Consider the following 22,378-nt stretch of genomic DNA (forward strand, 5'->3'; position numbering starts at 1 on the left):
TCTATCCCACCATAACGTTTCTTGGTTTATAGGGAGCACTGACCGCAACATCTGGAGTTAGTTTAACATTTCCCCCATAAGACCCAATTTTCAGTAGCTTTGTATCTTTGCCAAACTAACTGTTCAAATTTAAAAAAAAAAAAAGTGATACAAGATCTGCCTCAGACTGATTTTTTTTTAAGAAGGTTACAGCAAAAGTGCTTTAGCCATTTCTGAGAATAAGATTGGTAAAACAACCTATTTTTCTCTAATGCTCAATTTGTAACACCATAAAAAGAAATGGTTGTATCTCCATGCAGTGGAGCAGGACTTGACATTTGATAGGGGTTGCTTGGGGGCAGGGAGGTGCTTTTTACTCTTTATCAAAATATATCCTGAAGAAGAGCTCTGTAGCTCAAGAGCTTGTCTTTCTCACCAACAGAAGTTGGTCCAGTGAGAGAAATTCTCAGCCCAAGTTTCTATGTGCAGCCTGCATTGAGCATTCTCTAGCTCTAGGGAATTCCTACATGTCAACAGCACTGATCATAGTCCCAGGACCGACTCAGCTTCCTCCTTGCCAGGCACAGAGCTAGAGCTTTGGACAGGATATAGGCACTGTAGCAACAATGTCCTCACCTCTGACCTCAGGGAAGGTCCACTGGGATGGGAGCCCAGGAGGATGCCTTCTGCTGACTGATGGTGTTTAATTATGTGTACTTTATAGTCTTCATTAAAGTTTCACACTCCTAAATCAAGGAACAGCCAAGTAGTAATCCTCCCATTCTATAGCTGGGGTAACTGAGACGTTACAGATGGTCGCTTCTGGCAGAGTTGAGAACAGAAGCCTATCTCTAGTATGGGAGACACAGGTATTATTCACTCAGTCAGACTGTTCTTTAGACAGAAAGCGTTAAATCTGTGTGCTTAATTGTGCTGTGTCTACAGCTACTAGCCCACAGTCCACTCCAGAGCTAGAAATAGAACCCAGGTATCCTCAGTCTCAAAGTTTCTCAGATATCTAGCAAATAATTATATAAGTCACTTGCCAACTGTGTGTTGTATTTCCCTCGTGCAGTTGGAATACTGGATCATACTATACTGTTGCTAACAGTTGCTTCTTTTTAAAGTGGTAGAGATCTGTGCTTTGAATCTAGAACCCTGCAGATTATTCCCAAGGGCAGCTCCAGGCACCAGCATGCTAAGCGCGTGCCTGGGGTGGCAAGCTGCAGGGGGCGCTGTGCCAGTAGCCATGAGGGCGGCAGGCAGGTTGCCTTCAGCAGCATGCCTGTGGAGGGTCCACTGGTCCCGTGGCTTCGGTGGACCTCCCGCAGGCGCGCCGCCGAATCCACGGGACCGGGGACCTCCTGCAGGCAAGCTGCCGAAAGCAGCCCGCCTGCCGTGCTTGGGGCGGCAAAATACCTAGAGCCGCCCTGATGATTCCTATTGGGTTGAATATGGTTCCAACATGATGGAATCCATTTGCTTCTTTAAAAAAAAAAACACCCCAAAACACACCACTACCACTTAAGAAATTACATAAAAAGAACCTCTAAGGAATAAAATTTAAAGTCCAGCAAATTCCAGAATTAGCATTGCTTGTGTATTCTTAATTTGGTCCCTTTGTGTATATATATTGTGATGCAGTCTTTTGTTACGTGATCATATAGTATGTGTTCTACAACTCCCCAGCCTCATTCAATGAACAGGGATTGACAATGAATGAGGCACAGAATTTTGAGAATTGAAGAGATTTTTTTTGTGTTTGAGGCACTGCACTAGGACCCATGAGAACTGGATTCTGTTCATTGCTCTGCCACAGATTTGCTACATGATGTTAGGTAAGACAATCGTAATGTGTATGCACAGTGGGGCTGAATTAAGGTTGTTTGAACAACCTTAATTCTAGTATTTCTTAACTTTGAGTGCTTGACTTTTCAACCTTAATGTTATTTTATCATTATTTGTATATAATAGTATATATGCTGAACTAACTGAAGTAGACATATAATGTTGCATGTTCACAAATTTCCCTCTCTTTTGAAGAGCTAGTATTCTTCAGGTGGATAGTTATAGCTCCTGCATTTTCGGTACTTCAAACTATAGCTGAGAAATTGTGATAAGAAAGAACTAATAAAATTGTGGTAAGAGAAACTAACTAGTAACAATTCTATGTATTTATGTAAAAATAAAACTTCATGGATTACAAAACCTTTTTGGAGACAGATTCGTGTGACTTCAGTTTCCCCTATTGCTCTGTCAGTCAGTAGTATTACGAAGCCTCATGGGTCTAATTGCTATGCCAGAGTCACAAAATTACTTGCTTCTAAAATGTCAGCTCTTCCTTAACTCCCATTAATAATATTGAATTAGAAGTACTCTCTAATGTAGATTAAACTTAAACCAAGTGTATCCAGAAAAGACTCACCTTTCAATATTCACTAAAATGCAGATGGAAATCTCCAAAAACATGATGGGAAAACACCTGCTCCACTGAACATGCAGCTTTTGAAGCTTATGCAGGCAAAACTCCCAGTGATTTTGATGCATGACTGCAGGTTATATAATGTAAAAATATACACACAAGTGCAATTCTACAGCTAGTCAGTTAAAATTTAAAATAAATCAAGAAATGCAATGTTAGAGTTTCAAAAGCATTATTAACTCAGTCCCCTTGTACATGCTATATGTTGTATGGATTTACATTGTACAATCTTTTTAGCAGGCCTGATGTAATTTGAAAAGAGGCTTCCAATAAGGAGGAAGCTAGTATAATGTTTAGAGGATAGAACTGTGAGTCAGGAGTTTTGTACTCTGCTCGGGTACTGACTCCGCAGCAGTCTTGTCTGTGACTCTTGGTCAAGTCATCAAGGTCGCAATTTTCAATCCTGGGTACCTAAAATTAGGCACATAAATCCTTGTGTAAGTCACTTGTACTTATTCAGAGGAGCTGAGTACCCACATCTCAGTGGAGTGCCTCTTTAACAGAATTTTACAGATCGATAATACTTTACTATCTCACAGGCATGTTATGAGGTTTAACTCAGTTTTTACTAAGTGCTTTGAGATCTCCTGATGAAAATTAAAAGTGCAAATTATTAACAGGAAAATGCACTCAAGTAGGAAAAAAAATCACTTGTCTGATTTTTTTAACCTATTGTTGTTGTAATACCCAACACTAGTGTAACTGAAAGAGTTTGGGGGAAATTAAACTATATTATACCATTTTATGTATAGCTAGTTTCACTGCTTCCCTTATATAGTCAGTAAGTTTTCCCTCTGCTGTTTGTGCAAGCAATTGTAAAACCAGAGATATTGCTAGAGAGTCAGAGGCAACTTTCTTTAACTCAGATTGACTAGATATGTTGGTTGTGTCCCATTAGTTACCCCACAGGTAGGTTTTAAGGTTCAGTTCTTGGTTCATTAATACACCTCAAGATCCTCTTATAGAAGATGTTATAGAAACACAGTGTATCAAACAATATATTAGCTTAACGCACAACTAGAAATGACAGAAAATACATGTTCAGTGTCACCTAGTAATGCTGCTGTTGGATCTTAACTCTTGCAGTTCCTGACGTGTTTATATTTAGGCTTAGAAGGATTTGATTTTTAATAGATAAATGTTAGTAAACATTGATTTCACTGAATTCAAGCAGGAAAAAATATTTCCATTGATAATCAAAATTTACAGATAGCAAAGAAGGAAAAATGCTGCTTGAGAACTTAGTGTCTGATTTAAGAATATTTATTTTGTCAACATCACATGTTGAAATATACAATTTGTGGTTTCAACAGTTAAAGCTTTCACTTTTTTTGAATCCCAGTTTGTCATTAAATAATTCTCACCCCCCCTTCTCTGCCTCCCTAATTTCAAATGTGAAAATTTAAAATTAAAGTTTTAAAGTGCTTTAAAAAGACATTGATATGTCAAAATTATAAAAAAATGAATTTTGCCAAGCTTAAGAACATAAGAACGGCCGTACCGGGTCAGACCAAAGGTCCATCTAGCCCAGTATCTGTCTACCAACAGTGGCCAATGCCAGGTGCCCCAGAGGGAGTGAACCTAACAGGCAATGTTCAAGTGATCACTCTCCTGCCATCCATCTCCATCCTCTGACAAACAGGCTAGGGACACCATTCCTTACCCATCCTGGCTAATAGCCATTTATGGACTTAATCACCATGAATTTATCCAGTTCTCTTTTAAACGCTGTTATAGTCCTAGCCTTCACAACCTCCTCAGGTAAGGAGTTCCTCAAGTTGACTGTGCGCTTCATGAAGAAGAACTTCCTTTTATTTGTTTTAAACCTGCTGCCTATTAATTTCATTTGATGACCCCTAGTTCTTGTATTATGGGAATAAGTAAATAACTTTTCCTTATCCACTTTCTCCACACCACTCATGATTTTATATACCTCTATCATATCCCCCCTTAGTCTCCTCTTTTCCAAGCTGAAGAGTCTTAGCCTCTTTAATCTTTCCTCATATGGGACCCTCTCCAAACCCCTAATCATTTTTGTTGCCCTTTTCTGAACCTTTTCTAGTGCCAGTATATTTATTTATATTTAATTCTACTTACTTATCATTCCATTAATGTAGTTTCTTCATTTAATTTCCTTGTATTTTAAAAGGAAAGAATAAAAGATTATCTGTGCTTAATATTGGTATTGATGCAAACTGGGCTTTGAAGTTCATGTCATAATGAAGCAAGCAGGGGAGTTACGCTTTGGTTAGAGGCAATTTTCTTAAAACTGAGTACAGGTTGCAATAGGAACACATTTAAATTGTGATGGGTTGAGCCTTCAGTAAAAGAGATGGGTCTAGACCCTGGGCTTCAGCCAAGGACCTTTTATTGCAGCTCAGGGTAGAAGGTGCAGAGATGGCTTTAAATTGTGAGCTGAGCTAGACCCCTCATACAAATTAGATTAGTGTAAGGGCTGCTCTAATTTATGGTGGCTATCAACATCTTCTGGCGCTATTCCAGGAGCCAGTGATCATCTGGGGATTAGTGACATTCTGGCCACACCTTCTTCTGGTCATGTCCTTAAACTGGCCACTGGGAAAGGGTTGCCATGGGAGCAGCATCCTCCAGCACCAGGTCTGTTTCATGCTGGAGGACTGGCAGAATTTGCCTGATGCTGTTATATAATCATTATCTGCCATCCCAACCTTGAAGGGATTTTTGTTTTTCATATTCAAGAATGATCTTGTGTTTGATCATATGGTCTCGTCTAATGGAAAAACAAGCAAGCACGTCTTAAGTATTAAAGTATTTTCACACTCATTTGGTATTTTAGTCTGCGATAAGGTTTCTCCAGAAAGGAGTAATTCTTTACTCTTGACCACATAAAACCAATTCACTGCTCAATCTAATTAATCTATTAGCTGCTGAAATAAAAAAAAAAGTCTAGGGTCCAGTTGAGTGCAAGTAAACCACAGCTGGTATCCTTAAAAACAACAAGGAGGTCTTGTGTGGCCCATTCATGTTCTCTTTAACTGAGCACAGGAACAGGCCAATGAACTGATCTGTAAATCAAATGCTAGTGATATGCATAGTTTATTGTCCTTTAAAGTTCCTCCTCCTACTCCATAAAACTTTTAGAGTGACATTAAGGGGAGTAGTCAGGGTAAAAATATTGTTATTATGTAAGTACTCAAAAATAGTCTTCAGTTAAAGACATTGATAAATTAAAATTAGATGTTATTTTTGTGGAACATACAGCGTTAATATGGGGCTATATCACATCACCCTTTCTGAAGCAGAACTCCCTCTGATTTCAGTGGGGAATTCTGTTTAAAAATATCCTTAATAGAAGGAGTCATGGAGAGAAAAGCTAAATTAAATAAAAGTTTTCTTTCAGGTCCATTATGAATATTCCAGAAGGAAAGGGATTCTAGATTTACATGAGCAGAACTGACTGTAAACACTTCCTATTTTATTTGGGTCCTCCAGAAGACATTCCATAATTGCTACCTCTGTATTCAACTTTTCTTCCCCTACCATCTCTGTTCTCATTTTTGTATTTTCCTCTTTTCCTCAGTGTTTACTTTCCATTTAGTTTTGTTGGTTTGTTTTTATTTATCTTCTTATTCAGTGGGACTGACAAATGCACATATTCTGTGTTTAAATAAATCACATAAGGAAAAGGGTACAGAAATTAATGTATTATTGTTTTTTGTATACCCACAGCCCGTCCCTTATTCTGGGGGCAAACATGGGGCAGTGTCCCCCACATCTAGAAGGGGGAGGAGAGTCAGGCCAGGCTCCCCAATCAGGGCCGGCTCTACTGTTTTTGCTGCCCCAAGCAGCGCGCCGAATTGCTGCCATGGACGGCGAGGGCAGTCAGTGTGCCGTTAGGGCGGCACGTGCGTTTCTGCGGTGGCGGCAATTCGGCGGCAGCTTCTGTCTTCAGCTGGAAGATAGAAGCTGTGCCGCCGCGGACAGCTGAACATAGAAGCTGCCGCTGAATTGCCACTGCCGCAGAAACGTGCGTGCCACCCTAATGGCACACAGACTTCCCCCGCCGTCCACGGCGGCACTTCGGCACACTGCTTGGGGGCAAAACCACACAGACTGCCACCCCTTGCAGATTGCCGCCCCAAGCACCTGCTTGGAATGCTGGTTCCTGGAGCCGGCCCTGTCCCCAATCATCCCTTGGATCCAACCTTTGGCCCATTCCTCATCTCACCTCTTGCAGGGAGAACAGACTTCTGTAGCTCAAGTGGTAGGCTATGCTGCAGTACTGAAGGTTCAATGTTCAAACCCTGGTATTGATACATGATTGGGGAGAGTTACAGTTGCATATAATGAAATTTGTTCTTCCTTTTAAAAATTAACATCTCAAATTACATTAAATGTTAAAAGTCAAGCATTCAGAAGTTAGGAAATGTTAGATTTATGGTTACCTGTCCACTTTTAATTTGGCCTCCTTATGTGTATGCATTATGGTAGTTTTTAATTACATACAGGTTCCCTCCCCTGCCCCCCAAGATACTGCCTATTAAGTGCATAGGGAAACAGACTTAATGTTTCATGGGCAACATAAATTTAGCATTTCCTGACTTTACAACCTAAATAATTCTTTTTATGTATCCAGTTATTCAGTATTTGTATAACAGTAGCAACTTGAGGCCCCAACTCACATTGGAACCACATTGTATTAGGTACTGTACCAGCACTTAGTAAAAAATTGTTTGCCCTGAAGAGTTTACAGTCTAAACAGGTAAGTAACAAAAAGAGTGACTAGAGAGATGTTTGGCAAATGTCATGTTAGTTCCATTTAAAAATAAATATTTAACCAGAACTGATCATACATACTATGCAAATACATAACATTTTCCATCTCTATTATTTACAGTTATTAAAGATCTGTTAAATGAGTTTATGAAAGCCATAAATCTCATAACAGGTTTGAAACAGTTATTCTTTTCAAAGCCTCATTGGATTTATGGGGGAGGGGGGAAAAAGTGTGATTACCCGAGTGTGACTATTTATGCAAGTAAGGATTATTATTCACTTGAGGCTTGCAGGTCTCTAGCTTGTATTCTGAACATTTCTGAGAAGGAATTCCTAAAAATGATTGCCTAGCAAAGCAAAAGCAAAACAAAAAAGCCCCCCAAAACAATGAATCAGGAATTTTAAAGGGCAGTTCCTGTTTGAAAAGTGATTCAGCAGAGAAGACTTGCTCCCTCTGGTTATTCAAAGATAAAGTTGTTGATTTGGGTGGTTTAAATATGGTTTTACTGGTTTTTAACGTAAAATCAACACAACTATGGAAGAGGGAGCTGAGATCAATTCCTTCTTGCACATCAACAGAATTGTTTTGGAAGGACCAGATTCATAGCTTGTGTAAATTGGTGTAGCTCCATTAAAGACAATGATCTGCATGTTTACGCCAGCTGAGGCTCTAGCTCAGTGTTACAAGTAATAGGTCCAATCAGTTACACCTGTGCAAACCTGAAGACAATAGGGCTGCACAGGTTAGCACAGCAATATGAATAATTATGCCCTATTACTTATTTGTATTATAGTGGCACCCATGGGCTCAGTCATGGATCAAGGCACCATTGTACAAACACATAAAGACAGTACCTGCTCTACAGAGCTTACAGCGTGTGCAGACAAAGATTTCAGGAGTGATTAGAGGTTTTGGGTGCACAACTTGACACCTTAAGGAGATCAGATTTTTATAAGACAGGTGCCCAGCACATTCTGAAAATCAAGTTCATGTAACGTGTCAAGTTGGGCACCCAAAAAAAAAATCATTAGTCACTTTTAAAACTCCTACCGTGGACTTTAAGGTCTTTGTTACCTAAAGCGAGCTTTGTGCTAAAATGTTGGTGCTGAGCAAAAGAAACATAATAGTGTCTTTTATCCATAGATCTTGAAGTGCTTTACAAAGGTGGCTATCATTATCCCCATTTTACAAATGGCAAAAATAAGTCTCAGGTCACTTCACAAGTCAGTGTTTGAGTTGGGAAGAGAAGCAAGATTCCCTGACTTTCAGGGTACGTTTACACTTACCGGGACGGTCGACGCGGCGAGTTCGACTGCTCGGAGTTCGAACTATCGCGTCTGATCTAGACGCGATAGTTCGAACCCCGGAAGCGCTAGTTCGAACTCCGGTACTCCACCGCGGCAGGAGGAGTTGCCGGAGTCGACCCTGGAGCCGCGGAGTTCGCTTCCGCGGCGTCTGGACGGTAAGTAAGTCGAACTAGGGTAGTTCAAATTCAGCTACGTTATTCACGTAGCTGAATTAGCGTACCCTAGTTCGACCCCCGAGCTTAGTGTAGACCAGGGCTCAGTCATGTGTTCTAGCCACTGGAATATGTGCCCTGGTGGCTAAAGAACTGGACAATGACTCAGGAGACCTGGCTCTACCACAGGGTTTCTCAAACAGGGGTCGCCGCTTCTGTAGGGAACTCCCCTGGTGGGCCGGGCCGGTGTGTTTACCTGCCCCGTCCGAAGGTCCAGCTGATCGTGGCTCCCACTGGCCGCGGATCGCTGCTCCGGGCCAATGGGAGTTGCTGGAAGCGGCGACCAGTACATCCCTCGGTCCGCGCCACTTACAGCAGCTCCCATTGGCCCGGAGCAGCGATCCGCGGCCAGTGGGAGCTGCGATCGGCCGGACCTGCTGACAGGGCAGGTAGACACACCGGCCCGGCCCGCCAGGGGCTTTCCCTACAGAAGCGGCGACCCTTGTTTGAGAAACCCTGCTCGACCACTTGGGCAAGCCACTTTCTCAGTGGCTCAGTTTCCAAATGTGTAAATTGGTGATAATATTGACCTCCTTTGTAAAGCACTTTAAAATCTACTGATGAAAAGTGCTATATTGAAATGTAGGACTGGAAAAGATCCCAATGGGTCATCTAGTCCATCCCCTCTCCCCCCAAGTTGAGGCAGGATTAAGTATACCTAAAAAATCCCCAACACCTGTTTGCCAAATCTGTTCTTAAAAGCCTCCAATGGCGGAGATTCCCCACACCAGTTATTTCTGTGCTGCCTAAATAAATCAACACTTTGGTATTCACTTCTGTCTGTAGACCAACAATAACTGGTACCTGCAAAAAGATAATTAAAAATGAATGTGTGGATTTTGAGTTGTTTGTAATTGCTTATAGTTTAGATATTAGCTTAATAATGTGGCACTCAGCCCATTAATTCAAAGATTAGCTGCTGACAGTGAAATCTGTGAAGTATTGTATGAAATATTATGCAGTGGTTATGCTATAATGATAGGGGCTACAGAAAACTATGGGCATGTATACATACAAAAGTTGTACCTCTTTAATTATACAGGCATAGTTACAGCAGTACAACACCCTTTGTGTTGACACTGTTGCACCAGTACAAAGGTGCTTTACACGAGTATAGGTATTTCTATACAGGAAGGGGAATAAGCTTCACTGATGGCACCTTCATACCTATGTAACTGCAGCCACACAAGGGCTTGTATCAGTATAATTATTTCAGTTAAAAAAAAAAAGCCACACCTTGTAGCTATAATATTTATACTGGTACAAAATCTGCGTGTAGACCAGGCCTAAATAGGAATCATGAATTTATTTTACCTTCTCAATCAGTATATTTAAAATCAGTTAATAGTAGTGACCTAAGAAGCCTAAAAGTCAACTCAGAAAGGTAGTAACATGAGGCCACCTTTTAATATCTTTCTACTAACTGTTTAAATTAATACTGATTGACAAAAATGAGTGTCAGACCTTTAATGTCTGAGACTTTAAAACTGACTTGGTGGATTTTTGAAGAAAAGTTCTTTCTGAAAAGGTTAAATCTTTTAAGTTATTACAATATCTAATTTCTGTTTCAAGACAAATCACTGTTTTCAAAATACGACAGTTCTGAAATTCTTTATATTGATTGCTTTGTAAATTATATTTTAGCTGGAAAGTTAAGAACAAAAGCTGAATTGATTTCCTTTGGAATCACTTGACGGAAGTGTTTGATTTCCTTTTAAAATACAGTAACTCCTCACTTAAAGCTGTCCTGGTTAACATTGTTTCGTTGCTGATCAGTTAGAGAACATGCTCATTTAGAGTTGCGCAATGCTTCCTTATAACTTTGTTTGGCAGCCACTTGCTTTATCCAGCGCTTGCAGAAAGAGCGGCCCATTGGAGCTAGCTGGTGGGGGCTTGGAACCAGGGTGGGCCGGCAGCCCCCCTATCAGCTCCCCTAAGTTCCCTGTGCGGCAGCCCCCAGCAGGCTATCAATTGCCGGGCAGCTCAGCTATCCCTCCGTTTACTGCCATGTGCTGTTCCTGCCCTCTGCCTTGGAGCTGCTTCCGGGAGCCAGGGGCGGCTCCAGGCCCCAGCACACCAAGTGCGTGCTTGGGGCGGCAAACCGCGGGGGGCGCTCTGCCGGCGCCGCGAGGGCGGCAGGCAGGCTGCCTTCGGCGGCTTGCCTGCGGAGGGTCCGCTGGTCCCGTGGCTTCGGAGGACCTCTCGTAGGTCCACCAAAGCCGCGGGACCAGCGGACCCTCTGCAGGCAAGCCGCCGGAGGCAGCCTGCCTGCCGTGCTTGGGGCGGCAAAATGCCTAGAGCCGCCCCTGCCGGGAGCCTCCTGCTTGCTGTGCAAAGAGGAGGGGGGAAAAGGGGTGCTAATGTCAGGGTGTCCTCCTCCCCCCCACTCCTTTACCCCTTCTCCACAAAGCAGGGGGACACACAACAGGGCTCTGGACTGAGGGAGCTTGCTGGCAGCCGCTGCTATCTCAACTTGCTGATCTACTTAAAAAGGCAGTGTACTTAGAGTGGGATCAGCATACTTAAAGGGGCAATGCGCATCTCTCACACACGGTGTGTCTCTCTGTCTCTCTCTGTCATGCTGTCTCCCCTCCCTCCATTTCTGCTGCCTTGTAGAGAGTGAGGCTAGATTAACAACAATGTGTTAACCCTTGAGGACTCAGCCGAGTGCTAGTTCATCATTTAGCAGTAAGGCATTCCCTGGGAAATATCCCACCCTTTTCCACCCTCTGACTTCACCACCTCAACTCCTCACTGTATAAAGTGAGGAGTTACTATAAGAATATGCATTATATGCATGACCACTGCTTAATACCAACAGTAAGTTGCTTGGATAGCTTGCATATTGTCTGTGTAAAGTATTTTCATTGTTCCTGTCAATTAAGAATAACCATAAAATCTCTTAAAATATTCCTTTGAAAGACAATGTTTTAGCTAATCTAAATAGATGTTGGTTAGTTTGCTCTGATCAATAGGAGACTAATAAATATTTTAGGAAAAAATATCTGCTACATGCCATGATTATTTATTTTGTTTTGTTTTATTTACAGATATTTAATTTAAAATGCTGTTGTCAATAGGAATGTTAATGTTGTCTGCCACTCAGATCTACACCATCCTGACAGTTCAGCTGTTTGCTTTCCTAAACCTTTTGCCTGTGGAGGCAGACATTTTAGCGGTAAGCGTAATAAATGTTTTTACATGCAAATGAATGGGAATTTCTTTCAGATTTTCCTACTTATACATCATATCATGCGATACATTTTAAAACATTATCAGTGCAAAGTTAATAGTGCCTATATATTTTACCAATTACTTCAAGTGTATTCAAAAATAAATGGTATACTTTTTTCAGAGAAGGTTATGGTTAGAGTTAGGTGCTGATATATCTTTGAAATTCAGTGTGAGTAAGACACCTAACCTCCCTTCGGATCTCCTGAAAGTCCCAGCCAAAATATGTAGGGCAATCTCATGCCATAGATCTTTAAAAAGAACTCCCCACTGATTTAATTTAATGGTCAAAATAAGTAGATAGCTAGCAGACCATAATACATTCTACAATCAAGAAATTTTACAAGTTTAGGGTTTTATGCAGAAAACTGAAAATCTGCCAAGATCTGTTTTTGCCATGTTTATTAGAGACTTGTATGGTACCCATCCACTAGGGCAATAGAAAAAAAAAAAGTCACAGGGAACAGGAAAGTGTGGCTTATGCAGTTTTAGAGCTGTTATGCAATGTTGCATATGTTGACTCTCAGCTTCCACTAAAAGAAAACATTTTAGAACGTAACTGTTTAAACTGAGTATCTTTACTCACTTCCCTGTGAACTAAAATCTTTGTAGGGTGTTAAGGATTCCCTCCCTCGGGAGACTTTAAAAAGCTGGTTCATTTCAAAGTGAAGAAAATCCACTCTTCAGAAGCATGTTCATGAGGCATAGCAAGATGTACCCTTTGCTCAAATATCAGAGGGGTAGCTGTGTTAGTCTGGATCTGTAAAAAGCAACAAAAAATCCTGTGGCACCTTATAGACTAACATATGTATTGGAGCATAAGCTTTGGTGGGTGAATACCCACTTCGTCAGACGCATGTACACCCACGAAAGCTTATGCTCCAATACATCTGTTAGTCTATAAGGTGCCACAGGACTCTTTGTTCCCTTTGCTCAAAGTGTGCTTTGGCTACAGCCAGATTTTTGCAAAACTGGGTTAACATCAGTGCTTGAATTGAAGGAGAGGTTTTCCCAACATTTAGTGGAATTCATCTTATTTTCTTGTTGTTAAATCATTTCCAATAAAGGAAGACTCTAGAGAACTTTATGAGTTTATTACATGGAATAAAGCTCTTCCACCTGACATACTACATCAGATTGGGTTGGGTAATATGTGGATGAAAGAACACCAGAAAACCCCTAGGAACTGGAAGCAGCAGTGTTTATGATTCATTAGTATAGTGTTAGGAGGCACTATGTATAGTACATTTTTGCCCTAAAGAATATGAGGTTTTTTGTTACAGATCTGATTTTCTTTTATATTTGTTTAGTATAACTTTGAAAATGGAACTCAGACATTTGATGATCTACCTGCAAGGTTTGGCTACAGACTGCCAACTGAAGGCTTGAAGGTAAGAAGCAGCATCTCTGAATACAGAAAGTATAAGCTAAAACAAAATTGTTAGAATGTATTTTGTGTGCTATGTTGAAAATAACTTTGTCAATACTAGCTTTAAAGATAGATTTATAATTTTCACAGATATACTTTAATAGTGGACTAAAAGAGGATGTATGATGGGGTACTATCCTTAAGCACACCCCCTTCTGTCCATGCAGGAACACCTCCCTGTTGGTGCTTGCAATCATTTACTCTGACCCAGATACTGAGAACAAGTCTTTTGGTGGATTCAATTTATTAACTTTTCTAGAGTACAAAGGATCCTCCTTTTTGCCCCTCAAGTCCAACCCTTCATTTAGCTCTAGGGCGAATGACGACAAGCATCCCACGAGTTCTCCAGCCCTCCTCCTGGGTCCTGTGTACTATAAGCCAGGCAGGTTTACCTTCCTTGTATCCAGCCCACTTCCTGGATCCCAATAGGATCCAGCAGTTCCACAGCTGTCCTCCTGGGCCTGTGTTCATTCAGAGCTTCTAGCTCTGCATTGGGAAAGCTTAGTAGGCAGCCCTCATCTCTATCCACTCCTTTCCCTGGGAGCCTGCTTTCTGTGGGAGCACACCCTTCAACTGAGCCCCGGTAGCCTTTTCGGGTCCAGATGCTCATTACTCAATAGCTGCCCCCCAGCCAACTAGGCAGTTAACTGCTTACAGGTGGGTTTATTCTCCTTAGAGAAGCCCATCATGGGTAGATTGGGCCATGACTCCCCTTAAAGGGGCCAGCCATCTCATGACAGGATGCATCTGTTAGTCTTGTTTCTATATGAAAAATATGGTGGTCTACCATATAGCAAAGTCCTACAGTTCACACTGCATTTTTCTTGGATATAGTATGGACCCCATCTTGCAAGGTATTGAGCTCAAATACTATCCTGGCCTATAGAAAATGTGGTTGTCAGAAAAAATAGCCTGAGTGGCTATATTGTACTAAGTTACTTTGTTTTTGTGATAAAGCCCTTCATGTTCATTTTAGTGATAAGTAAGCTTCTTGTATTCAAATATTCATTGCACTGGTCCCTGTCTGAGGTACATATTAAAGGATGTCTGCAACAGATGTGCACTGATTAAAGTGTACATTTAAACAGATCCTGGAACTATGCAGACATGAATCTAGCATCCTTGTATTTCTTTCCTACACTATACTATCACTGAATGCTTATTATAACTGAATTTAGCTGGGCAGGAAAAAGGTTGCTGCTACATAGCTCTGCATTAAGTTATCTTTATAGGTTATGAAGGCTGAAATTATGGAGGTGAGTTCACAAACAGACTGACAACCCACTTCCATAAAAAGACAGAATATCTGCAGAGACATAGTTCTTTCTAGATGAGTTCAGGCAGACTCTTCATCAAGCTTGATGATGAACTTAGCAGATGGGTAATTGTAGGAGTGCACCTGCAACTAGACCTGAAGAAAAATACGTTTGACAGACACCTTACCATCTACAAAAGTGTAATCTGGGAGCAGCCACACCTGATGATGGAAGACTGAATACAGAATGCAGAGGGGTTGGCCATAAAGCTATGAACTAGCATGTCTTCCGAGTGCAAGCATTCCATAATCTGAATATATGCAGAGCATATCACTAAATACGTACAGGCTCCACGAAGAGGCTGGCTTTTAGTGTCCTCCACCTGGCGAATCATAGAACTGGAAGGGACCTCAAGAGGTCATCTAGTCCAGTCCCCTGCACTCAAGGCAGGACTAAGTATTATCTATACCATCCCTGACAGGTGTTTGTCCAACCTGCTCTTAAAAATCCCCAATGATGGAGATTCCACAACCTCCCTAGGCAATTTATTCCAGTGTCTAACCTCCCTGACAGTTAGGGAGTTTTTCCTAATGTTCAACCTAAACCGCCCTTGCTGCAATTTAAGACACTGCTTCTTGTCCTATCCTCAGAAATTAAGAAGAATAATTTTTCTCTCTCCTCCTTGTAACAACCATTTAGGTACTTGAAAACTATTATGGTGTCCCCTCAGTCTTCTCTTCTCCAGACTAAGAAAACCTAATTTTTTCAGTCTTCCCTCATAGGCCATGTTTTCTAGACCTTTAACCATTTTTGTTGCTCTTCTCTGGACTTTCTCCAATTTGTCCACATCTTTCCTGAAATGTGGTGCCCAGAATTGGACACAATACTCCAGTTGAGGCCTAATCAGCGCGGAGTAGAGTGGAAGAATTACTTATGTCTTACACTACTCCTGCTAATATATCCCAGAATGATGTTTGCTTTTTTTTGCAACAGCGTTACATTGTTGACTCATATTTAGCTTGTGATCCACTATGACCCCCAGATCCCTTTCTGCAGTACTCCTTCCTAGACAGTCATTTCCCATTTTGTATGTGTGTAACTGATTGAAGAGAAAGGGGAAGTGATCTCACTGGAACTATTCAAAGTATGGGTCCTACTAATAAAGTCACTTAGTGTTGCAGAGTATATGGCAGAATGCACTTGGTCCCTGGGCAGGTGTGCAACCAGAGTGGCGGCAAGAGGACACAATGAAGAAGGGAGGAGAGGGGAAGAAGAGGGTAAAGGAAACCTCAGCATAGTACCTGGATACAGTGAAAGTCTTGATGCTCAGAACTGCAGAAGAAAGCATCCATGGCAGTGTTAATACTACCTCAGAAGGGATTGGGACTGCATCACCCATGTGCCCATCTTTGTTCTGCTTCTGGTGGGGGAGTGCATACTGTTCCTTCTCAAGTCCACCAAAGGCACAATATGAAATAATCCTAAAAGCAAGAATAAGCATTAGACTTCTTTAACCTTAACTTAAAATCTGAGACTGACTTATACAGAAAGTTGTAGTTCCTTATGTTTCAATGTTAGATTTAAAGCACACTGCTTATTCAGACCAGTGTGATGCAACGGATGCTGTGGTGTGAATGATAACTCAGTAAAATAACCAGGACCACAACCACTAAAAGCTTCATATACAAGTTTAAAAACTGATATGATATTTAAGAAGCTAGTGTAAAAATATTAATTTAGGACTAATATTTTGAGATAATCCACTGCTCATGTAAATTTGAGCTGCAGCATCTGATACAAGTTACATCCTGTGAACAGCAGAGAGGAAGCCCTACAGAAAGAGAATCATAGTAATCTGATCTTGTGGGGGGTGGGGAAGGGAAATCACTAATTTCCATACCGAGATGTGGCCCTCAGACTAAAAAATTTGCCCACCCCGGATCTAGAGAATAATTGAGCCATGAGCAATAGCACCACAGGGTATAAGAAACAAATCTTAAGGTTCATTCCTGCTCCCCCGATGTCAATGACAAACATCCCATGGATTTAAATAAATACAGGATTGAGCCCTATGTTAGACAAACTTATCACAGAATCATAGGACTGGAAGGGACTTCAAGAGGTCATCTAGTCCGGTCCCCTGCACTCATGGCAGGACTGAGTATTATCTAGACCATCCCTGACCGGTGTTTATCTACCTGCTCCTAAAAATCCCCAATGATGGAGATTCCACAGCCTCCCTAGGCAATTTATTCCAGTGCTTACCCACCCCGACAGGAAGTTTTTCCTAATGTCCAAGCTAAACCTCCCTTGCTGCATTCTAAGCCCATTGCTTCTTGTCCTGTCCTTCGTGGTTAAGAACAACAGTTTTTCTCCCTTCTCCTTGTAACAACCTTTTGAAAACTGTTATGTCCCCTTTCAGTCTTCTCTTTTCTAGAGTAAACAAACCCAATTTTTTCAATCTTCCCTCATAGGTCATATTTTCTAGATCTTTAATCTTTTTTGTTGCTCTTCTTTGGACTTTCTCCAATTTGTCCACATCTTTCTTGAAATGTGGTGCCCAGAACTGGACAATACTTCAGTTGAGGCCTAATCAGCATGAAGTAGAGCGGAAGAATTACTTCTCATGTCTTACAGTACTCCTGCTAATACATCCCAGAATGTTTGCTTTTTTTGCAACAGTGTTACACTGTTGATTCATATTTAGCTTGTGGTCCACTATGAGCCCCAGATCCCTTTCCACAGTACTTCTTCCTAGGCAGTCATTTCCCATTTTGTATGTGTGCAACTGATTGTTCCTTCTTAAGTGGAGTACTTTGCATTTGTCCTTATTGAATTTCATCCTATTTACTTCAGACCGTTTATCCAGTTTTTCCAGATCATTTTGAATTAAAATCCTATCCTCCAAAACACTTGCAACCCCTCCCAGATTGGTATCGTCCGCAAACTTTATACTCTCTATGCCATTGTCTAAATCGCTGATGAAGATATTGAACAGAACTGGACCCAGAATTGATCCCTGCGGGACCCCACTCGTTATGCCCTTCCAGCATGTCTGTGAACCACTGATAACTACTCTCTGAGGACTGTTTTCCAACCAGTTATGTACCCACCTGATAGTAGCTGTATCTAGGTTGCATTTCCCTAGTTTGTTTATGAGAAGGTCAAGTCAAGATATACCATGTCTTCCGCTTCTCCCCCCATCCACAGGGCTTGTTACCCTGTCAAAGTAAGCTATCAGGTTGGTTTGACACAATTTGTTCAGGACAAATCCATACTGACTGTTACTTATCACCTTCTCTTTTAGATGTTTGCAAATTGATTGCTTAATTATTTGCTCCATTATCTTTCTGGGTACAGGCTTGATTACTTTAAGAAAACCCCCAACCTCCTAATTACTGTGGGCCAGAATGTGGCTAGTCTTTACAGAGCTATACAGTGTGGGAAGGTGCTACTAGGCAGTGAGGAACTTCCTCCCCCATCACATGGATCTGCTCTGCCCCATCCCTACTCTGCATTGAAACTAAATATCACAGTTTAGCCTATAGTCAGTGGGTGAAAAAAATGCAGTAGGTGAGTGTGATATAGATTTTAGTACATCATCTGATACAATGTCTATGAAACTCGCACTCCAAATTACTTCACATTGACTTGGTTAGGAATGGCTTGAAAACTGGCAGAAGTCTCGGAAACAAAGGGCACTAATAAAGGGTAACATGCCACATTGCTGGGAGGTACGTAATGGGGTCTAGCAGGAATTAATGCTTGCTCCCATCTTATTAAATAAGTTAAAATGAAAGAGCAAGGTAATGAAATATATATGAGATACTAAATAGGGAAATGCTGTATGTACTGGAGACGACAGAGATAATACAAAGGGGCCTAGAGAGGTTACTAATGGGGACAGAAAATGGAAATCAGCTTGGAATTATGCAACATAATACCTCTAGAGAAAATACATTAAATATCTATTTCAAATTAAGGGAGCAAGAATCGCCAGTGCAGGTTTGTGCTGTGTATTCAGGGGAACAGAGACGGTAATCCTTTTCTCAGAGGCTACAGTATGACCATATCGGCAATGTAGGCAAAACATACGGACAGAAGAGAAACAAAATGGATTCAAGAGGAGATGGGAAATGGGTGATGGAGGAGGTGTGGATTTATGAATGAAAAGATTAAAGAGTCAAATAAGCATAGCATGTCTCATCAGCAACCTATTACCAGGCAGACAAACAGGTTATACTTTTAATGTCTGCATCACAATTAAACAGCCCCTTAACCCAAGCCCTGCAAGCCTGAGTCAGCAGGTATGGGCCAGCTGCAGGTGTCTAATTGCAGGGTAGACATACCTTGTCAAGCCCCTCTATAGGAGTGGGAGGGAAGTGTCTGTAGCATGTACTGCAACGAAAATAAGAGTAGGTATGTAGTGGACAGGCCAGGGAACCAATGGTTAGGAACAGGGAAGGAATTGTTTTTTCTCTCACCATCCCCATGGAGCTCAGGGAGGAAATGTCATACAGTCAGACCATTTAAGCAAGGTCTTTGACCACGTCTACACTACTGACCTCACAGCTGTACTGCTGTGCCATTGTAAGGTCTTCAGTGTAGCCACTCTTTGCTAGCAGGAGAGAGCTAGCCCCAGTGAGCAGCATTAGCTATGCCCGCAGGAGTGCAGCAGCACTTTTGTCGTTGAAACTTTTGTCAGTGAGGAGGGTGGCTTTTTTCATACCCCTCACTGACAAATGTTTTACCAACAAAAGTGGTAGTACAGACAAAGCTTTAGATGCACCTGCCAGTTGCAAAAGCCATGTCTGCGTGGCTTCACTGGAGCCTTGATGCCAGGGAGTGGAAACATAAAACCAAAAACTGACATGGAGGCACAGGGCTTGACTTCTCATTGGTCCTCTGGTATCAGTGCAAATTCCAAGGGATCTCTAGAGTGTGTGGGTGAGCCATCTTCCTTGTGGGGAAACATCCCTTTCTCAACTGAACAACTGTAGAGAAATATTGCAAAAGGAACCTTGTATAAATTCACACACCCTGCCCCATGTTTTCTTGTAGGAGGGCTAATCTTGTGACCAGGGCTAGTTTTGTTTAAGCTAATATTATGTCTATACATAGCGCTTCAGTGGAGACAGTCACTATAACAATAGGAGAAGTTCTTCCATCGCTGTAGTTAATCTACCTCCCCAAGAGGTGGTAGCTAGGTCAATTGAAAAAATCTTCCATCAACCTACTGCTGTCTACACCGGGGTTAGGTTGGCATGGCTACATCTCTCAGTGATGTGGATTTTACATCCCTCTGAGATATAGATATTCTGATGTAAGTTCGGTGTAGACCAGCCCTGAGACACACGAGAAATTAATTTGCCCAAGTACATGCAATGAGCCGGTGGCAGAGATGAAAAAGAAATGAGGATTCTTAACTCTTGACCCTTTTATCATTAAACACACTGCCTCTCTTGATTTACTTAAGCCAGTTGCAGATGAGTGATAGGTGTAAACTGTCCTGATCCTTAATTTCTGAAAGTAGTACTGAAACCCTTTCATTTTTCTGTTTATATTAAGATTATTAAAAATTGCTGTTATAGCTGCTGGTGTAAATTCAAAATGGTGGTAATTACTATTTGATGCTTATGATCAGGCTTTGTCAGTTGATCTACCGATTGTAAATCTAATTATTTATTAGCTACTGAAATAGCTGGTGCCAAAGAGTACAACAAAAGTAGGAAATTCTTCTTTCACTTACAATGATCCATTCATATGGAATCATCTCTGGCTGAGAGCCCTGGTATAACAGCTCCTTCATTAAACATTCTTCATGTTAGATGTTGGCATTTTCTTAATAAATGCCATCTGGTTTATTGAAACATGCATGCAAATATAGAAATTGAAGGGTACTTGAGCAGCTATTTTTCTATAATGTAGCCTGGTATGACTTGCCTAAAGCTTCCCTCTAAAAGGAGACTAAAGACACTGATTTATTACTCTAGTTAAAATAAAGTGAATATTTTATAAGCAATTACCTAATAAAAGTAACACTGGCTATATCTGTCAGTACCTTTCCATCCATTGCAGTAAACTTGGGGGAACCTAACCTTGCACAATGATGCAGAATTTGTAGTGGATATTGCTGTTAATAGTTCCAGATAGTGTAATGTGTCTGTCACTACAAACTCAGCAAAGACCTGATTGTTTAAAGGAACACTAATTTTAAAGATCATATATTTTTCAAAACAAAGTATCTTATCTCTAATTAGGATTAAATCTAAAGAATTTAAAAAATCAAATTTACTTTTCATACTTTTTATATTTCCCTTGGACAATGAAAAAGAATAAGTTTTGCTTTGGTTTATAGTCTGTTTTGCTTAGTGGAGCTCCTACGTTAAAACAATGCTGCAATATTTGGGCTGTAGTACTCTAAAATAATGACACGTTAATGAATGTTGACTTAAAATGGAATTCCTGGAGAATTATTTTTGAAACCTACATGTATTTAAATAAACAACAATCAGTAACAGTAGTTGTCAATGATTAGACAATTACTTTGAAGAGTTACTATACTATACTTTTTAATTTTAGCCACAAACAATACAGTCCCTTTCTGGAGAGAGACAGAGTTCTGTGAAAATTGAGAGAAGTCTAAGGAATATGTATGAATGATGCTAATAACATGTAAAAATACAACTTGATTGTTGTAACTTCAATTTTCTGACCCACAACAGCACAGCTTACTATAATTTGCATGTACATGAGAAAAAGAGTAAATGCTTTTATTCTTTTCCTGTTTCTCCTCTTCCCTTCCCACTCTCTTAGGCCTTGTCTACACTACAAAGTTTTGTTGGCAAAAGTTATGCCGCTTTAATTAAAACCACTGTTGCATGTCCACATTAGTTCCTTGTGTCGGCAGAGTGCATCCACACTAACAGCTCTTGCATCGATACAGAGAACAGTGCACTCTGGTAGCTATCTCACTGTACAACTGGCCACAGGGTGCACTCTCTATCCCCCCCTCAATTCCCACCCCTGCAGCAGTCTGCCTGTGGCTGTGTTCCTAGTGCCGGGCAGAAGAGGAGTATTCCACATTAATGATTTGCTCTTTGTTTCCCAAATGGAGCAGCACACTCAGCTGTCAGATTCTTCCTGGAGCTTTGAAAGGGGAGGGACGGGGACGGGACGGGACGCATGCCTGCAGAGCAGCAGAGATCAAAACAGTGAGCAGAGCAGTCACTGCAGGCATTGTGGGATACTGGTCCTGTTGGGATCCAGGAAGTGTGCAGGTGGAAGCCCGCTCACTGCTAAATGACCTCCCTCTAGCCTAAGGGGAGGATCCACAGGTCCTGGATTCTAAATAATTGTGGGGGACAACTACGGAGATAACAGGAACGGGAGTGAGGTCAAAGGGCTAAATGAAGGGAACCTGACGGGGACACTGAGCAGAGAACCCCACACAGCGCCCACTGCTTCTCGAAGGTGTCAAGGGAGCCAGCGGACGCCACCCAGAGGAACTCTGCCTGGATGTGTGAACAGACTGAGGAGCGGAAATAGGCCCCAGAGTCACAAGAAACCCCATCGGTTAACCTCCTCTCCCTGGTTTTGTAGATTGCTGTTTGTTTTGTCAATATAACTGGCTTCCTAGCCCTGGCCAAAATGGCAATGTCTACACTGACGATTTATCGGTCTAACTTTGCTGCAAAAAGCTTTATGCCTCTCATTGAGAGAGTTT

General features: G+C 41.4%; 1 protein-coding gene across 3 annotated transcripts in view; it reads left to right on the plus strand.

Moving 5' to 3' along the window:
- The window catches only part of RNF13 (ring finger protein 13), a 105,301-nt gene that overhangs the window by 2,240 nt on the left and 80,683 nt on the right, over positions 1-22,378 (plus strand). For all 3 annotated transcript variants that reach the window (XM_045029910.1, XM_045029909.1, XM_045029911.1), the window contains exons 2-3: positions 11,787-11,914; positions 13,278-13,358. In XM_045029910.1, the coding sequence (XP_044885845.1) occupies positions 11,801-11,914; positions 13,278-13,358 (195 nt within the window). In that variant the 5' untranslated portion in view covers positions 11,787-11,800. The remainder of the gene's footprint in view (positions 1-11,786; positions 11,915-13,277; positions 13,359-22,378) is intronic.

Source organism: Mauremys mutica, chromosome 9, assembly GCF_020497125.1.
Source record: "Mauremys mutica isolate MM-2020 ecotype Southern chromosome 9, ASM2049712v1, whole genome shotgun sequence".
NCBI lineage: Eukaryota > Metazoa > Chordata > Testudines > Geoemydidae > Mauremys > Mauremys mutica.